General features: G+C 36.3%; 1 protein-coding gene across 1 annotated transcript in view; it reads right to left on the bottom strand.

Moving 5' to 3' along the window:
• dthd1 (death domain containing 1) overlaps positions 1-19184 on the bottom strand; it is a 56836-nt gene that overhangs the window by 16987 nt on the left and 20665 nt on the right. The window contains exons 4-6 of the mRNA XM_039751272.1: positions 18903-19082; positions 13227-13471; positions 4551-4715 (exon numbers count right to left, since the gene is read on the bottom strand). Of these exons, the coding sequence (XP_039607206.1) occupies positions 4551-4715; positions 13227-13471; positions 18903-19082 (590 nt within the window). The remainder of the gene's footprint in view (positions 1-4550; positions 4716-13226; positions 13472-18902; positions 19083-19184) is intronic.

The following is a 19184-nucleotide window of genomic DNA, read 5'->3' as shown; positions in this document are numbered from 1 at the left end:
TTTGGAGCAGAACTGCACCACTTATCATGACAACATGTTGTAAATCCTCACAAGAAGTAAAATTGTTATATTTCTTACTTTTACGGCATCAAAATAAGTATATTAAATCAAATAAAACCTACCATATTTTTTATTCAGTTTATACATTCATTTAGTAAACCATTTTCATTATAGCAAAACTTCTAATAGAATATGAAATTCTGAATGTTGCATGAAGTACTTCACTATTAAGCTGCGAGCTCAGTGGTCTGGGGCCTCATGCATAAACAATGTGTATGCACAGAAATGTTGCGTAAGAACATTTCCACATTCAAACCACGATGTATAAAACCTACACTTGGAGTAAAGCTACGCACTTTTTCACGGTACCTCATACCCTGTCGTACGCAAGTTCTCTGCTTGGTTTTGTAGACTGGCGGCACCCAGCATCAAAGCAGTGCTACTGTTCCTGTGTGGTTATCCTTTATTTCTTAGAACCACATTTCTGACGCGGCTTTATAAATACACTGAAACTAACCGCATATTGTTTATTAGTGTAATGCATCTGATTGTAGATTACCCGTAACAATATAATGGCCCAGGGAATAGCCATAGTATTTCAAATACCATAACTGCTTTAAGGTTGTTACTCTCACTTCACCATCTTCTTCTTCTTCTTTTTCTTCTTTCAGCTGCTCCCTTTAAGGGTTGCCACAGCGGATCATCTTTTTCCATATTACTCTCACTGCACCACTCAGAGTATTTATATCACTGTATCTGAGTGGGGAATCACAGTGGCAGCTGATCGGAAAGAGAATTATACAGCATCAAGCACACGCTGCCAAAGCCACGGCAAAACGTTTCAAAGCCTTTCCTGTACGGACTTCGAGGTTCAGTAACAGTTTCATCCCAAGAACTATAAACGCACTCAATCAATTGCTCCTTGTAGAACTCTTTGTACTTATAAGTACAATTACCCCACTGTAAACTTGCACTACAGTTATAATATTGCACAACCTGCGCCACTTTATAAAGCGCGTATTTACATATGATGACGATATAATTTTTAAGATGAAATGCAGCAAAATATGTTGATTATATTATACAGATAAAACTTATTAAAATAAGTTAAAATTTAAATAATCTGTATTGTTAATAATTAAACATGTAAGGACACGGTGCCGCAGTACTAGCAAGTTCACATATTGTTCCTGTCTCACACTTTATATTTGCTGAGGCTGGCGCCACACTGGAAGGATAGATGGATAGAATAATTAAACATGTACTATGAAGATATTTCAATGTTCCTTAAAAGTTTTGAAGAATCGTCGTTGTAAGCTTACAGATGGCTTAACGTCTATTACAGAGCTGATTGTGTGGCGATTGGGTATTTGGGGAAAGAAAAGTAAGGACAGGAATTCCATGTTAGTACGTTTGAAAGAGACAGTATTGCTACAATAAATTATTTCATCGAAGGTCACACATGGCGCAGCAACATCTTGTGTGAGACATGAACAATTACTGCGCCATCATGTTCCCATGTTTAATAACATGCTTTCATTCCAATCATCATGCAAATGATGTCAAGTATACATCTCAGTACTGTATTTTAATTATTCAGAGAGCTGTAATATCACGAATGTAGTCGATTCTATGTCTTGTCGGAGAAAGAGAAAGAACGGAAGCACGTAGTGATTCACACACATAGAGCACATTGAAGATCAAATACAAAACAAAGCATTTAACATGCTACTTTAGTTATGATGGGATTTGAGAAACTAGTAAATTAAATGAATTTAGGATGAAGTTTATGATGTTCTACTTTAATGACAAAATAAACTACGTGATTAAAGTGAAAATTTCGAGATTAAAGTTGACATTTCATGCTTTTTTCCCACCGTGTGCCTATTTTTTTTTTGTCTGTACCCAAATAAGCTCAGACAGTGGGCTACAACTCGTCTTTTCACTGCAACTTTGATATGTGACTTCTTTTTTGTTTTGGCACTGTGTGACTTTGTGTGAACTTGAGCTTTCGAATTTCTCCGACATGCTATGTCACTCGATCAGCTTCCTTTTGTTGATTATACCACTATTTAAATCAACAAATAGTATGTTTTTCCTTTGCCTCCACTTGCTATTCGCTGAAATTCTTATATTTCCCCCGTGCTTTTCCCATTGTCTTTTCACAGAACGCTGAGCTTAAGGGATATTTATACTGTATTGATTTGCATATTCAAAGAGGCGTAATTCTGGGAGGAGCTGGGGCGGGACAGCACGAGCACTTTACTTTTCACGCTGACTGGGATTTATGGAGCGGAAGAACGCGGAAGTTGGTGTATGCACAGATTCCTGTATCTGGATTTTTCTGTGTATAAGCACATTTTGGCTTTTGTGCTTATGCCATGTTATAGTGTGAATTCTACGCACGGCGTTATGCATGAGGCCCCTGGTGTCCTGTGTGCAGATGGAGGGACATACTTGAAACAGTAAAAAACAAACAGCTAATATAATTGATTTCTGCTTTAGGGTATGGGACAAATTGGGAGGCATCCCTGAAGCACAGTTTTAACACTTTATTGAGTTGTTTGCCTGCTGAATTTAGGCTATCCTATGTTCACGTTTAAAAACAACTCGCTAATTTGTTAGAGAACTAATAAACTTATCATAGTGTTTCTCGAACATCTTTAATTTGAAAATGTTCAGTAGTTCACAGCTAACAAGTTATATTTGAAAATGAAATTTGACAACTAAAAATGGTTATTGAAAAATTATATACATGAAAACTAAATTTGATTGTTTAATTCAATTTAACAGTACACACAGAATATTTTGATTGAACAGCAAATATGGCCTTGTCATTTGTACAACAACAATATTTATTTCTATAGCATCTTTGCAAGATAAGTAAAGTATAATCAGAAATAAATGAAAAGACTACTTATGTGCAAAATATACTTCCAGTTTCAAGAAGATACAAGAAAACAATCGACTAGACTTTTTAAACAGTCAACTGGAATAAATTACAAAAAAAAAATCATACAACATCAATTACTTATACTTTCCAAAAGCTTTTGAGTGAGGCTTGCAGTAAAGATTAATCCTGACTCCATTAGCCCTAAAAAAACTGAGTTTTAAACTGGTTAATAGGCCAGAGACTAAGATGAGATTGTAACATAAATAGCAGTACAGAAAAGAGCAGAGTACCCCAAACTGGGTGGGGTCATCAGTGAAGGACCTAAAGTCAATATGACATTTACATTAATGACATTTCTTTCTGATAAAGTTAATAAACTGGATGAATATGAGATACCAAAGAGGTAACAAAAGCCATTTACAAAAGTAAGCACTTAAAAATTGCACTTATTTACAGTATGTAAAAGGCTAAATCTTTTTCAGTGATCTTTAAAATTCACAAAGGGCATAATAATGTTGATCTAGCTGAATTTTTTAGTCTAACACATGTGGAATCGTGTATTCAGGAACACTCCTGGAAATTAGATGGAACAGCATTTAAGATAGAATCCAAGAAGCTCTTCTTCAAAACTAAAGATTTGGGGGGATTTAGAACTATATATACATATAATTGAAGTGGAAACATTATAAAAACTATGTGTTGGAGATACTAAGATAACTTTTCTGTTAACTAAACAAAAATTAATTTAATAGTCTCCTCTTTTTTGTAAATGCCTTTTGCTCTTTTGTTTAGTTACACATCTCTCTATTATTATAAAAAAAATCCTGGGATGAGACAAGACTTTTTAGCATGGGACGAGACATGACTTTTTCAGAGAGATACTTTCATGTCCCGCAGGTCGAGACTTTGTGCCAAGAGATTTAACCACGCCCAGTGCCGGAAATAAAAGACAAAGAGTAGATGACAAAGTAGAACGTCATAAAGAATTCAAAAATGTTGGCGCAATACACATGCAGAGCAGGTTAGAGATAATGAAAGTACTAAAATTCAAAAGTCTCAAAAAAATGATAGCAAGGATCGCATTAGCGCAAACAAATGGAAATTATTATTCGGTGAAATAACAGAACAGTGAAAAGAGATTGAATATATTGTTTGGATTTAATCTTTAAGTCGGAGACTTGTAGATCGTCTATTTCGTGCTGCCATCAGGGAAAAGTAGTGTTTCTTCCCAATAAAGAGGCGTATTTGTGAGAATTAAAAGATTTGTTGTTTGGTGAAAGTGAAATCCATATACGCGGGCGGCAGACGTGAAGTGCCAGACGTGGAGTGCAAGCCGTGGGGGGTGGGGGGGATTGACGAGCAAAGCGAGCAGGGTCCAAAGCCCCCTAGTACTCATACAAGACCAACTTAGAATTGCCTAACATGAATGTCTTTGAAAATGTTTGATGTAAATCAACAACTTGGACAAAAAAAACATTTAAATGAGGAGAGTAAGTGTAAGCTCCACATCGACTGTTCTATCTTTCTTCCACTCTTAGGCCAGTTCAGGGATACATTTCTCTACTGTCATGTTTTATTTCATGAAATTGCTTTCCTTCTAGTTCATTATTATAAGAAAACTATGTTAAAAAATGACAGGAGCTATAGCGTTCTTTACCTTTCAACATGTTCAGCTATTTCAAAAGAAACCAGCCCATTCTGAAGGTTTTTTACTGTGATATGTTCCATTATAATCCACTGTTCTTCCTTATGCTTGTACCCAGCTAACAGCAAATGTTCCTTTGAGGAGTCTCTGGAATTCTTTACAGTAGCACTTGCAGCCCTGCAATAAAAAAGAAATGAATGCCAAGTTACACTTTTTGTTTTTTACAAAAAAATACTGAAATTACTTAATCCGGCAACATGGAGAACTTACATGGGTTTAGTAAATTTAAATTAAAAATACATCAACATTAACTGTAACGGAATTCACCATGATTAGTTTGACATGACTCAGGAGGCAAAGTCAGAGAGGCAAGATTATGCTGGTTTGGACATGTGCAGAGGAGAGATGCTGGGTATATTGGGAGAAGGATGCTAAGGATAGAGCTGCCAGGGAAGAGGAAAAGAGGAATGCCTAAGCGAAGGTTTATGGATGTGGTGAGAAAGGACATGCAGGTGATGAGTGTAACAGATTCAAGATGCAGTATGACAGAAAGATATGGAAGAAGATGATCCGCTGTGGCAACCCCTAACGGGAGCAGCTGAAGGAAGAAGAAGAAGTTTGACATGAGTTAGTTATGCTGAGAGTATTTAACATTAAATCATTCTTTAAATAAAACTAATGTTTATGCTAAATTAACATGATGTAATAATTCAATTCAGTTATTTTTTTAGAATGATCTTCACTACATGCAGGGTCAGAGGATTCTAACAAGTTTTCAGGTCAAATGCAATTGCAACTTTACTCGTTACATGATGCTTTCACATAAAGATACAGATTAGATTAAACACACAGTAAAACAAAGCAGTTAAAAACTGATTAATGTAAGTGGAATATAACAATAACTGTTCATTATTGCTGAACTATGGCCAGCTAACAAGAAGATGGAAACAAAATCTTCAGTCAGAAACATCCCAGGAGAACACAAACCTCTAGTGAGTCAACAGCCAGTTGTAACAGACAAAGTCAGACACAGTCGCAGCTCTATACACCTTGGCCAATTGGCCGTCCATCCCATTCTTGGCATTATACAGTTAAATCTGTTCTGGGCCATCTCATATGATGATAGGATCTTTTCTCCCTTTAATTCCAGGTCTCCCAGTGTCGCAGGTGTCTTTCCCATTGTAGGAAAGCAGCTTAATAATGTGTAGCTTCTTTTTATTTCACTTAAGATTGTTTATTGACTTATAGATTACTGTGTTAGATGAAGACTTGTCATTTGCATTAATTACACTAAAATGTGCAATGCAAGGTATGATGGTCATGTTGCTTTGGAAAGAAGAAAAACTTTTCTTTTTGATGTTGGGTATTGGACAAGTTATTCAGTTTCTAGAAAATAAGCTTGCATAAATCAATTTTCATAGCCACACAAAATATGTGGTATTTGGAAACAATCAGCTTACTATCTTTAACTTTCTTTGCAACTGTACTGAAGTGTGAGATCCCCCAGTACAGGTTTTTCAGAAAAAAACAGACATTCCTTTATCCAAAGTACATTTTTTTAAAAATTGTATTAATTTTATTGCAATCATATCATACAAATCAATCAATTTTTACAAAAGTAGGATTGAGAACAAGTCGACCACCCACCCCTGAGAGAGAGAACAAGGCCAACTAAGTAAAACTTAAGGCTTGTAAACATACCTAAATTGATAAGTTTTATAAGCCAATAGAGATGAATGGAGAAGAAAAAGAAATACAGAAATAATTGCTTCCTCTGTGCTTTAAGAGCTTATTCTAAAATATTACTGATTAGATCCTACCATGTTTTTAAAAAAATCTGTACAGATCCTATAACTGAGTATTTGATTTTTTCCAATTTCAAATAGTATAAAACATCAGTTTCCCACTTTGGAGTTTGGATTCTTCCAGTTTAGCAAAACAAGTCTGCATGCCAAAAGCGTAGTGAGTGCAATCACAGTTTGTTTCTCCTTCTCCACTTTAAACCCATCTAGAAGAACCCCAAACACAGCTGTTAATGGGTTAGCAGGGATTGTGAGACCAAGGCTGTCTGAGAGGTAATTAAAAATTTTTGTCCAGAATAATGTTAATTTGGTGCAGGCCCAGAACATGTGACCCAGTGAGGCTGGGACTTGGTTGCAACGTTCGCAGGTTGGATCACGTCCTGGAAACATTTTGGAGAGTTTTAGTCGAGACAGATGTGCTCGATATATAATTTTGAGTTGTATAATTGTATGCTTTGCGCATATGGAGCTCGAGTGAATTCTCTGCTTTGCTACTTTCCACTCCTTTTCTGATGTATTAATTGAGAGATCTTTTTCCCATTGTCCTCTTGGATCTTTGAAAGGGAGGGATTGTAAAATGATTTTATATATTGTAGAGATGGTGTCTAAGTCCTTGAGATTGAGCGATATTTTTCCAGCATGGATGGGGTTGCAAGATGAGGAAAATCTGGAAGGTTCTGTTTAACAAAGTTCCTAATTTGAAGATAGTGAAAGAAATGTGTAGCTGGAATATTAAATTTGGAATGTAATTGTTCATAGGATGCAAAGACGTTGTCTATATAAAGATCTCTAAGCAAGTTAATCCCAAATGTTTTCCAGATATTAAAAACTGCATATGTTTGCGAAGGTTGAAAGAGGTAGTTCTCTTGCAGAGGTGCCACAGAAAGTAATTTTTTTTAATGCACATGTATAGTAGTCTGCCAAAAAATGCTGACAAAGTTCTGAAAAATAGAAACATATTCTGTAAAACAATCCATCCCATATTATCCATCCTGAGAAGACAATACCAGCCTGGGGTAAAAATCTTCCTCCCAGGCACCAAAGTATTCAAATTAATTACGCGTATCAATATAAAGATGTGTTTCATTTAAAGTTAAATCAATTTAATACTACTGTGTGTTAGGAGAATAGGCACACCATTTTTTGAGTAAAAAATGTGTTTATTGAGTAAGGTTAAAGGCAATAATCCACAAGACCGATGATGTCTATGTTAAAAGTTATGAGATCTGTTGTCTTTGTTTCATTTTAAATTAAATGGGTTAATGTAATATACTAAAACAGTTATGTCAATATTATTGGTAAACACTACATAAAGTCAGCAAAAACAATTATTCTCAGTTTAAAAAAAACTTAAGGTAGTTAAATAAAGGGAAAACACAGCAAGTTAATTTTTTGAGTAAATAATATACTGTGTAATATGCATGATACCACATAAATTAATGTTAATGTTAAATTCAAATAAGTTTATTCAAATTCAAATATTAGTTTTACATAATTAAATTCATAATGGAAGGTTCTGTTGTATACCCTATAAGCTAACACATTAATGGAAGTAACTTTAGAATAAGTTCAGATAAAAAAAATAGTTTGCCTACAAATTTTCTGACTGGATATACTCATTTATATGTTGACAAATACAGTAATAAATGCAACAGAATATGTTGTGCCAATATAGAAACCTACAGAGTACACAGTAACTTTAAGAAAGATAACTAAGAAATCTAAGCCTGAAACAACATAGTGATGATATTTGTGTGTTTTATAATGTTTACTCTTTATTTTGTTTAAATTATTTTTGCTTTGAATTTCACTAAAACCTTTAAAACAAATACACTTGAACTATGAATTAGTTTGTGTATGCGTCATACTCTATGCTTAAACGTTTTCAGTAGCTGCAGATTTGTGGAATTATTGAAGAAACACAGCTACAGCTCTTAAAACTCATTCCTTTCATGCCTTCGACAGAGGTTTCAAATTCCAGGCCTGGAGGGCCGTAGTGGCTGCAGGTTTTCCTTCTAACCCTTTTCCTAATCAACGAGCAGTTTTCACTGCTAATTAACTTCTTTTCCCTTCATTTTAATAGCCCTGTGTTTAAGGAATCAGTGTTCTGAATTGATTTGTTTCTTCATTAAATGCCAGCCAAACAGAATTGAGATGTGAAATGAGCCACTGATGACCAGCTAAATTGGAATGTCAAACTCCAGTCAATTTCACTCCAACCAGTTTCTTAATGAGAAGCCAATTCTTGCTGTTAATTAAACTCGTTATTTAATTCCATGGCTCATTGCTGCTCTCATTCTTCCACAGCAGACATTTCCAAAACTGCTCATTTTCTGTTTTTCCTAAGAACACCATCAATATGTTTTGATGAACTGAGATATCAGCCTTACTTAGAACTTCACCTTTCTTTATTTTTAGATATTGTGTGATGGGCACCAGTGAGCTGGTCATGTGGCAGCTTATTTTGTGTCTCATTATTGTTTGGCTTCTCATTAAGGAAAAAGGAACAATTAAGGGGCCTGAGTCAAGTTAATTAAAATTAAGGCAAAAGAAGTTATTTATCAGCAAAAACTGGTCATTAATTAAGAAGGTGGTCAGAATGAAAATCTGCAGCCACTGCGGCCCTCCAGGACTGGAGTTTGACACCCATGTTAGGCAGAGGTACTGAAGAAGTGAGAAAATAATATTCTCCACACATACTGTATGGTAGGATAGTATATAGCTAACTAAATATGTAAAAACAAAACATTCATGTGGTACTATGTGTATTGTACAAAAGATGATACTGGAATAATATGCAGTTTGAAATTGATACAATTAATAATATTGATAACAGGATGCATATATGGAATGATGGAGGAAAATCCATGAAAACATGGACTGAATGTAAATACAGGCAGTCCCCGGGTTACGTACGAGATAGGGACTGTAGGTTTGTACTTAAGTTGAATTTGTATGTAAGTCGGAACAGGTACATTATTTTAATAAACGCTATTGTTGACTGACTGTAACCAAGTGCTCTGCCAATGAATGATGGAGTTTCACCTCCCTCTGACCTTTTTATTATTTCTACATAATTTTCAATGGAGATGTTTTTTCTCTTCTTTACTGTAACTCCTGCACTTGCATCAGATTTGTGTTTCAAAGACATTCTTGAAGGGTGAAGACAAAAGATTAAGATGAGCTCTTCTGCACAGCACTGTACACGCGATCACAGCAGGAAGGTACCCCTCGTCAACACGTCTGATGTACTGACAAGAGACAGCTTCCTGCTATGTGCGAAACAATACAAGCAGGCTTGATATTGAGAATGTCTGGGGGCGGTGAGAGGGGGTTCATCACCCGCCCACCGAGAACGAACACTGTGCTGCCAAAGGCAGGTAGTGAATTGCCCAACCCCAATTCAACAGGCAGCCATCCGAGGCACATTACAATGCTACCCCTGCCGCCACGTTCAGACAACTGGGTCACCGCTTGCAGCATTACCATTCCTGTCTGCTGAGCGGGCAGTGAAACTCCCCCCTCCACTACATCCAGCCTGCATCCAGTCAGGAGCAGTAGCTGCGGCAGCATAGTGGGCGGGCAGTGAACCACTGTCCTGCACACGAGCGATAGCTGTGGCCCTGGTGACTATGGACCACAGGTCACCGTTTGCTTGCCGGGAGCTGCTCATGTGCGTGAGCAGCAAAATCGCCCCCCCTCCAGCCACCGCTTGCAGCATCCCCAGGCCGAAGATGACAGAGTGGCAGTTACTGAAGAGCATGCGTCACAACTGCATCCTCGTTCATATGTCGTAGGTCGGATGTCTGTAACCTGGGAACTACCTGTACTCTGTATAGACTGTGCCCAGGAAACTAACCCAGGATTCTGATCCTGTGAACCGGCATCACAGGGCATTGTATAACAGTGCTGCCAATAAAGCTTTTTATTTTAATTGAATCTAATGATTACTTTAAAGTTATATATGTATTTTTTTTATTATGGAGTCAAAAATTCACTATCAAGTTCACAATCTAGCTCTCAGATGTTTAAAATGTAGAGAAAAATTGATTTTAGCATGGTGTCTGTGTAAAATCGAAATTGATTTTCATGTCTTAAAATCACAATTTTCATCACAGCTTCTAGATGACTACATCCCAGAAAATAATATTTTAGAACATGCAGTTGCAGAGATGTCTACACTGAACGCAACAATCTACATACAATGATGACTTCAGAAAAAATGGACCTACTGTACCTTCTTAATACAAGTTGCATTGGGTTTGCATTGTTACAGGCTTCAGTCCTATTGGTCCAGCGTAGTGTCGTGCAGTGAGGTTCATGTCAGAGTCAGATTTACAATATATGAACCCAGAACAGTAGCTTATTCACTATTCAATTGGCAACATGCACATTAACTACTGGTTATATTTCATATCTCATTCGCATTCTTTACACACACACATAGGTAAAGTACATACAGGGTATTTGGCTAAGAAAGAATGTTACATTTTATAGAGAGAGAGAGCGGAGAGAGCGCATTTGCTATGCACCCTCCATGTGTTCTAAATTTGCCGTTGCAATTTCACAATTCATACTCATTCAGCACAAATGAAAGTATTTAGTGTTGTACAAAAAAATGGATTTCATTTTTGACCTTAATTGAAATATTTAGTTGTTTTTAAAATCTTTTAATTCTGATGTTTTAATCAATTTTAATACAGACTGTTCAACAAAAGAATATTTTATTTAAGGTCAAAATTTTGTTTTTATATATTGTATTGTTTTTTCTTAGTCTGATCCCATTTTTTTATAAGATTGAATTTTTGGTCTTATGGGTTTATTTGTAAATGAAGTCCATGCGCCTTTCCTCCACAAAAATCTCCATTACTTTCTTGTAAAAGTCCTCGTTATTTTCATTTAGTTTTAAAAGTTTTAATCTTCCATTTTGTCAGTCAGTCGGAACAAAAATTTAAAATAAACGGACTCCTGCAGTGCACTTGACTTTCTGATATCACTAACTTATTAGTGCCCAGAGTGTCTGCGTAGAAGAACAGCAGCAATGAGCACCTGTTGGGCTCACATGCGCCCCCTTCAGAGCAGCACTGTACTGTCTGCCTCACCTTGTGCCTTTTCACTGCTTTATGTCACGGTTTTATGTCTGATCAGCAAGACTAAATATGTCACAAACAATCATTTAAAGATATAAGCCAGACTGTGGAAAGTCAGGGAGTATAATAAACATGTCTGCAAACATTATATTGGCGACATACAGAGAAACAGCAATGGGCATGCATCAATTTCATACATCAACACAGTGTGTGAGGGAGAGTGCAGTCCGAGGTGAGGTGAGGATCATCGCTGCCGCACCTTGCGTTTCTCCCCGGTATTTGAACAGGAAATGCGCCGATTCAGCGATTTTGACTATAACAATGATCAATATTTTTGGAATCATACAGAAATTTACAGCACAGACCAGTGGACACATTTATTTTATGTTATCATTATTAGTTTTTTTACTTTTCATGATGACAAGTGAGGTTCTGCCTCACCTGCCTCCCCTGACCGCACGTTCCTGGTCCAGCACTTATGCCCATTTCTTTCAAAAACAAAAAAATTTGTAAGTGAAGATAGGTGATGGCTTGTTTGCCCTAGCAGAGCATATCGATGATGATGAAGAGAAAGAAATTAACACAGACAAACACACGCACACACACGCACACACAAACACACATATACCACTAGACCTGTCAACATGGACAGAGATGTTAAGCCAACCCTGTAACAATCTGATTATCTATGCAACTTGTTTATTTAAGTAATTCACTTTACTCAATATCCTGTTCATTTTACTCTAAATGTGCGTACATGATAAATATTTAAGTTAATGTACATGATAAACAGTATTAATTGGTTATATTGTTTTGTAGCATCTTCCGTTAAGTGATTTCCTGCAGTATCACTAAAGTATAATTTACATGGAACTACTGTGTGGACGGAATCATACTGATTTGTTCGTATTTTCTGTTGTTACCAATATCAACTGCACATTTTCTTACAATTCACACATTAACAATAGTTTAATAGCTTGTTAGTTCAATATGCAATTAAAAACTTAGCTCTCATGGAATACTTTATACTTATATATTACTAAAAATTCAGAAAATACTGCTGAAAGTGATTGTTGTTTATCACTGGTTTAACAGATTTGCTCTAATGAAAGTTATTTTGTTGTTTATTTTTTCAGATTTATAGTATGCACTGTGAGACATGCCCGGACACCATCAGACAGACACTGCATCTTTATCAAAATTTCTTTTATTTTTTCCTCCATCACACACACAACTCAGTCCCGCACAGTCCACTGGGCCTTCTTGCCCCAATCACCCTGATACCAGGCCTCTCTCACTCTGTCCCTTGGACCACCTTTCCTCTGTCTCTCCGTGGGAGCCTTGTCCTGCTCCCACTCCCGACTCTAGCTCCCAGACTGTAGGAATGTGAGCCCTTTTATTTTCACCCGGATGTGCTCCAGGTGCTCCCTGTGATGTCAATTCCTGGTGTGGCGGAAGAGCACTTGGAAGCACTCCGGGCATCCCTGGAGGGATTCTCCTCGATCTTCCCGGGTGTGGCGGAAGTAAATCAATCCCGGGTCCTCTGAGACTCGGGGCGTCCCCTGGCAGTGGCCACAGGTTCCAATAGGCATAAGCCTCCTTATTCCTCTCCTGTGGTCCTCCTCTGTTCCAGGGCGGTTGCCCCCTCGTGGCCCAGAGAACGTACATGCCACCCTCCGGTCCTTCCAGGCGTCCAGGTCGGGTCGTAGCCTCAGCAACTCGCCACAGCACATTTATTTGTAATTTTAGCATAATTAATGAGCAATGAAAATACTTATAAAAAAAGAACAGCTGACCTTTGTCTGTGAATGGGTGTGTTCTTTGGAAGCACAGCACTTGCTGGCCTTGCCGAATCACTTTCATCTCCCTTCTTCTTTTTCTCAGGATTTGGAGGACAAGGGAGTGTGAATGTAACAGACTTCCAAAATGTCTGGGTTGAAGGATGTAAAATGTGAAGTAAAGGGCTAGTGGACACAACTGCATGGTATTCATCACTCTTTGCTTTGAGAATGGAAAGAATTGATGCGTCTATGGGCTGGACCTGAAAAATAATCACAGAAAAGCTAAAACAAACATGGGACAGCTATGTACGTTACATTATCCTCCAAAATCACATGCTGTATCTCAGCTGTATTACATTATCCATTCAAACATACTGACATGAGGAACCATTTAAGTTATATTCCAAACATTATGTACTGCATTTCCCTATTACACATCTGTTATGAAAATATAATGTAAGTCCAAAATGTCATTTATTCCATTATATAGTTCTTTATGATAACAGTCTATGGTTTCCTTTCATAATGCTTTCTTGATGCTTTTGTGTATGTTCCAATTGTAGTCATCTGCTTACACTATTTGTTCTAGTTTTTTAAAAACATTACAACACTTAACTTTGATGCCTGTTCAGAAATCTGATTGAGGACGACAGTCTTCACTATCCAAACATAAAAAACATTTGCACTTTCAAAAATGTCCTAAACCACCATAAAATAAGTGTGGACGTAGACTGTTCTGTGCATAATTTGATGGGTGCCATGCTCAGCTGTTATGCTGTGACAAATTATCTGCATGCTTCTTATTTCTCCAAATCAGCTCCATTCTGATATAATAATTTGTGACAAAACCATTTATCAGCAAAACCCTAAGGAGCACAATTACATTTTATTTTTTAATATTTAATGAGCCTTTAAAGGCATGTTTCCCAAACCATGTTCTCAATTAAAACATTACTTGGATCAATTTGGGTTGTTTTCTGACAACATAGTTAATCAATTATATCTCAGTTTATGCACTGTGGGTCATTATAAAGTTCATAATTTATGAACAATGAACTCTTAAATGCATATTTGTAACATTCACATTCCCACTCCCGGAAACACTGTGGGCCGTGCTCATTTATATGTCATTATTAAAGACATTTGTAACAAACCATAATAAGTTTCTAATGGAGCACAACTAATGTTTCCCAGCTCACACTGGTTCCAATATTTATTTGACATATCTGTCCCTACTAATTAGTATAGATTACTTGTTCAGGTTATTATACTTATACACTATATACAGTAGAGTTTATATGTTCATTGACCACTTGATTTAATAAACCAATTTTATCAAGGAACCATCCTTTTGCCCCTAAACAAACTTGATTGTTAGATATATGGAATTAATAAGATTATGAAAATATTTCTAAGGGATGTCAGTTTTATACAGACTGAAATTGAAGTAATGTTAATGTGACCATCTGAAGAGGATGCATGGTTTGTGACAGCTACAGTATATTTTAACAAGTACCCATTTTAAAAATTACTGAACACCATCATTAATAATATTCTGTGGGTATGCTGTGGCTTTCAAAATATCCTCATTTGGCATTGAGAGATATAATGCATACTAAGAAAATATTCTTTACACAGCTGTACCGCCACTACTGTCCTCTACTGTACTATTGAAACAAGGCGGGATGGATCTATGGATTCATGCTGTTTATTTAATATTCTCACACAACTACCTGCACATTTCAAGGAATCTGGATGCATCAGGTGGTGGAAATTTTTCCTGACTTCTTTCGTTCTGGTGATTGTAGTGGTGGTGCTGTGCAGAAATGATTGGCCAGAATAAGAGGGAGAGTTCAGTTGAGGTCACCAGAAAGGCGCTCCTCTTGCAGAACTCTTGCTCTTGCTTTAAAGAGACTTCTTTTGAGAGCATCTGTAATCTAAATATGGATGTCCAATGGCAGATACCACAGTGCAAAATATGTGACCTGGGTTGTATCAGGGTGTGATTCTGTGACAAACCAACATTCCTATACATATATATATATAATGTATATATGTGTATAAATATATATATATATATATATATATATATATATATATATATATATATAAAATGTATATATGTGTATAAATATATATAAATATATATATATATATATATATATATATATATATATATATATATATATATATATATTCCAAGATCCCTATACGTCTCCTCCTGCCCACTAATCAAGGACTTTGTTAAATGGTGTGATTTAAACCACTTACACCTGAACTCCAGCAGAACCAAGGAGCTGGTGGTGGATTTTAGGACACCCAGGCCCCTCCTGGACCACGTGATTATCAGAGGCAGTGTGTGCAGAGGGTACAGACCTATAAATACCTGGGAGTGCAGCTGGATGATAAATTGAACTGGACTGCCAAAACTGATGCTCTGTACAAGAGAGGGCAGAGCCGACTATACTTCCTTAGAAGGCTGGCATCCTTCAACATCTGCAGTAAGATGCTGCAGGTGTTCTATCAGACGGTTGTGGCAAGTGCCCTCTTGTATGCAGTGGTGTGCTGGGGAGGCAGCATAAAGAAGAGGGACGCCTCATGCCTGGACAAACTGGTGAGGAAGGCAGGCTCTATTGTAGGCACGGAGCTGGACAGTTTCACATCCGTGGCAGAGCCACGGGCACTGATCAGGCTCCTGTCAATCATGAAGAATCCATTGCATCCACTGAACAGTATCATCTCCAGACTGAGGAGCAGCTTCAGCGACAGACTGCTGTCACTGTCCTGCTCCACTGACAGACTGAGGAGATCGTTCCTCCCCCATACTATGCGACTATTCAGTTCCACCCGGGGGGTAAACGTTAACACTATACAAAGTTATTGTCTGTTTTACCTGCATTTTTATCACTCTTTAATTTAATATAATTTTTTATCAGTATGCTGCTGCTGGAGTATGTGAATATTCCCTTGGGATTAATAAAGTATCTATCTATCTATCTATCTATCTATCTATCTATCTATCTATCTATCTATCTATCTATCTATCTATCTATCTATCTATCTATCTATCTATCCATTCACATGCCACAGTAGACTCCTATTCCAATTCTTACTGGTGGGAATGGAACGCAGTATTATGGTTTTCTGCTGTTGTAGTCTATCTGCTTCAAGGGCAGATATGTTTTATATGGAGTGATGTCCTTCTGCATACCACTGTTATAGACAGACTCATAATTTCTATTAGCTTGAACAAGCATTGACATTCTCATTTACTTCAGTAATGAATAAGTCATTTTTGCTGACAAAGCTTCATCTCACTGGATATTTGTGGTTAATCTCCCATTCTGTATAAATTGTCAAAAATATAGTGCATGATAATCCAAAGAGAACATCTGAGATATTGAGACCACCACACCTGGCACAAACAATTGAGACATAAAGTTTCTTGGACACATCTTGTCCTTCTAATGTTTAATTTAGCCTAGTCAAAACTGATATGTGTGTATTCTAAACTAGTTTGGCCTGCAACCATACTTTCCACTATAGGATAAACCAGTTTGGCTTAGACAAAACTTTAATTTTGTGCAGTTTCCACTCCATTTATTTAGTAGTTTGTTTGTTTGTTTGTTTACAGATTAAAGGCAGTGTTGCCTTTTGATAAAAAAAGTTGCAGATACAAACATTATGCAAACATTTGAAACAATCAATTCAGTCTACAATACACCACATTAACACATACTTCGCACATGACATACTGTACTTTGTACATATACAAAACCAGGAATAACATTTTCTTTGTGACATTTGAAAATTTCTTAGATGTTTTTAGCCAACATTCTATCATGACCACCACGACCCACCACCACATGGGCTGCATAGATCACATCATATAATACATCAGCTGAGAGTTATATATATATATGTTATATTTTCATTACCTTCATTTTTGTTTTTTATGCCTCTGATTTCCAGTACATTAAAATTTTTTAACCTTCTTTGTGATAGGAGTGTTTTCTTTTCTGCTTTTTTAGCCTCCTCCATCTCTAAATTTCTAAATTTCTGAAGACAAAATTCTAATATTTGTCTTTTGAAAGCACATTAAAATGAGTCGATTTTCACTTTTACTTTTCAAAATCTCCATCAAGAATCTCTCTCTCTCCACTCCCTTTGATATCTTTGTCCACTATTCAAAGCCTCATCCGTAATGGTGAGAAACACAAAAAATCAAAAAGAATAAAATGAACTAAATAAATACGCAAGAACAAAACCAAAAAAATGCACTCAACCAAACATGCAAGAATGAAACGAATAAAATGCTCAAACATTTTGCAAATTCACAACTCACTCTGGAATGGTGTGTATGTACTGCGGAAGATATGAAGATAGGGGTGGCACATGCGGGGATTCCCAAAATTTGCAGGATCAGATATATTTCATGTTAAAAATCACACAAATCAGTTTTGACTAGGCCAAAGTGGTTTATCCTACAGAGGAAAGCATGATCGCAGGCCAAACTAGTTTAGACCAGGACAAATCAGTCTGTCCTGGGAATTCTACATTGATAGTCTAAACTAGTTTGTCCTAAAAGCAGGTTGGAACGGCAACATATATATATATATATATATATATATATATATATATATATATATATATATATATATTTGACAACCTCATTAACATTTGTAAAAAGTTCTGGTTTGGATAACAGAGAGCTTCTGCTGTCAATATTAGGCTTGTGAGTGGCAGTAAGATGATGTCAGATCTGCTTAGAATGTACCACAGGTTTATATTTAAATTAATTTATATTTGAGAAGGGCAAGTTCAGCTTGAAATGTCCGTAAAGGTACCATGTCTGATGAACACTTGATTCCTTGTATGAAGTCACCAGAATTCAGAATGAGTCATCATTAAGATACTAGCACAGAGTGAACTGCTAATATTGACTGAATTAGCCAGGATGATGTAACTGACTTTCCCTAACAGTGAAATTTACAAAGTTAGTCTGCATTACAATCTCCAGATCACTCGTTTATTTTTATTTGTGCTGTGCTACCTTTTTTTACCATTGCACATTCAAAAAAGTCTCCAGTCTCCTTCATTCTGCTTTTTCCACTCAGTCTGATGATACCTATCCAGCATTAAAATAGCATATGAAATAAGAGTTGTAAGCCAGCTGTCCACAATATCTAAAATATCACAGTACCTGAACTTGCCATTACTAACTATGTGATATAACAGTTCTAAACAGGGCAGGTCTGAATCCTTTCTACCTTACTTCTATTTTAACTCCATATCTTTGCCTCTTCCATCTCCAGACTTGTACCTTTAATCTAAACAGCATTATTATTATTATTATTATTATTATTATTATTATTATTATTATTATTATTATTGCAACCTTCAATTTATAATTTTTTTTTATGTTACTTGCCTTTTTGGTTAATAACACCAATGTCTGTTAATATTCATGTCAAATGCATTACCTCCCAATAAAGTTCAATTTAATTAATTTAAATTAAATATACTTAACCTCTTATGTTCTGGTTTGTAAAAGTTCACATTAGACGTAGTAGTTGAATATATAGTATTAGTCATGAGTAACAACCAGTACTGTGCCAAAATCAAATATGTGACCCATATTTAATAGTTGAAGTTTGCTGTATTTTAATGATTAGATAAAAGGCCTCTTACCATTGATTGCACAAACACAGGAGTGTGAAAAGAACCTGGTGGGTAGTCTAGGGCAATTCGTGGGTCCATGCTTAGCTTCATGGATAGTCCTTTCCTGGGAACTGTGAAATTCTCTTTACGTAAGCAGGAGACAACAGAAAAAATTGCAAACTTGTACACTTTAAATTCTGCAAAAGAACCCTGAGGAATATAAATAAGAACATTGTTCAATAAAAGTCTTCATTAAATATTTCCACTTTAAATCAAAATTTACTAATTCTGGGCCCTTACTAGTGATTTCTC

The sequence above is a fragment of the Polypterus senegalus genome, chromosome 4 (assembly GCF_016835505.1).
Source record: "Polypterus senegalus isolate Bchr_013 chromosome 4, ASM1683550v1, whole genome shotgun sequence".
In the NCBI taxonomy this organism is placed as follows: domain Eukaryota; kingdom Metazoa; phylum Chordata; class Cladistia; order Polypteriformes; family Polypteridae; genus Polypterus; species Polypterus senegalus.
Note: the sequence above shows the minus strand (reverse complement) of the source record. Positions and strands in the feature narration are given on the sequence as shown.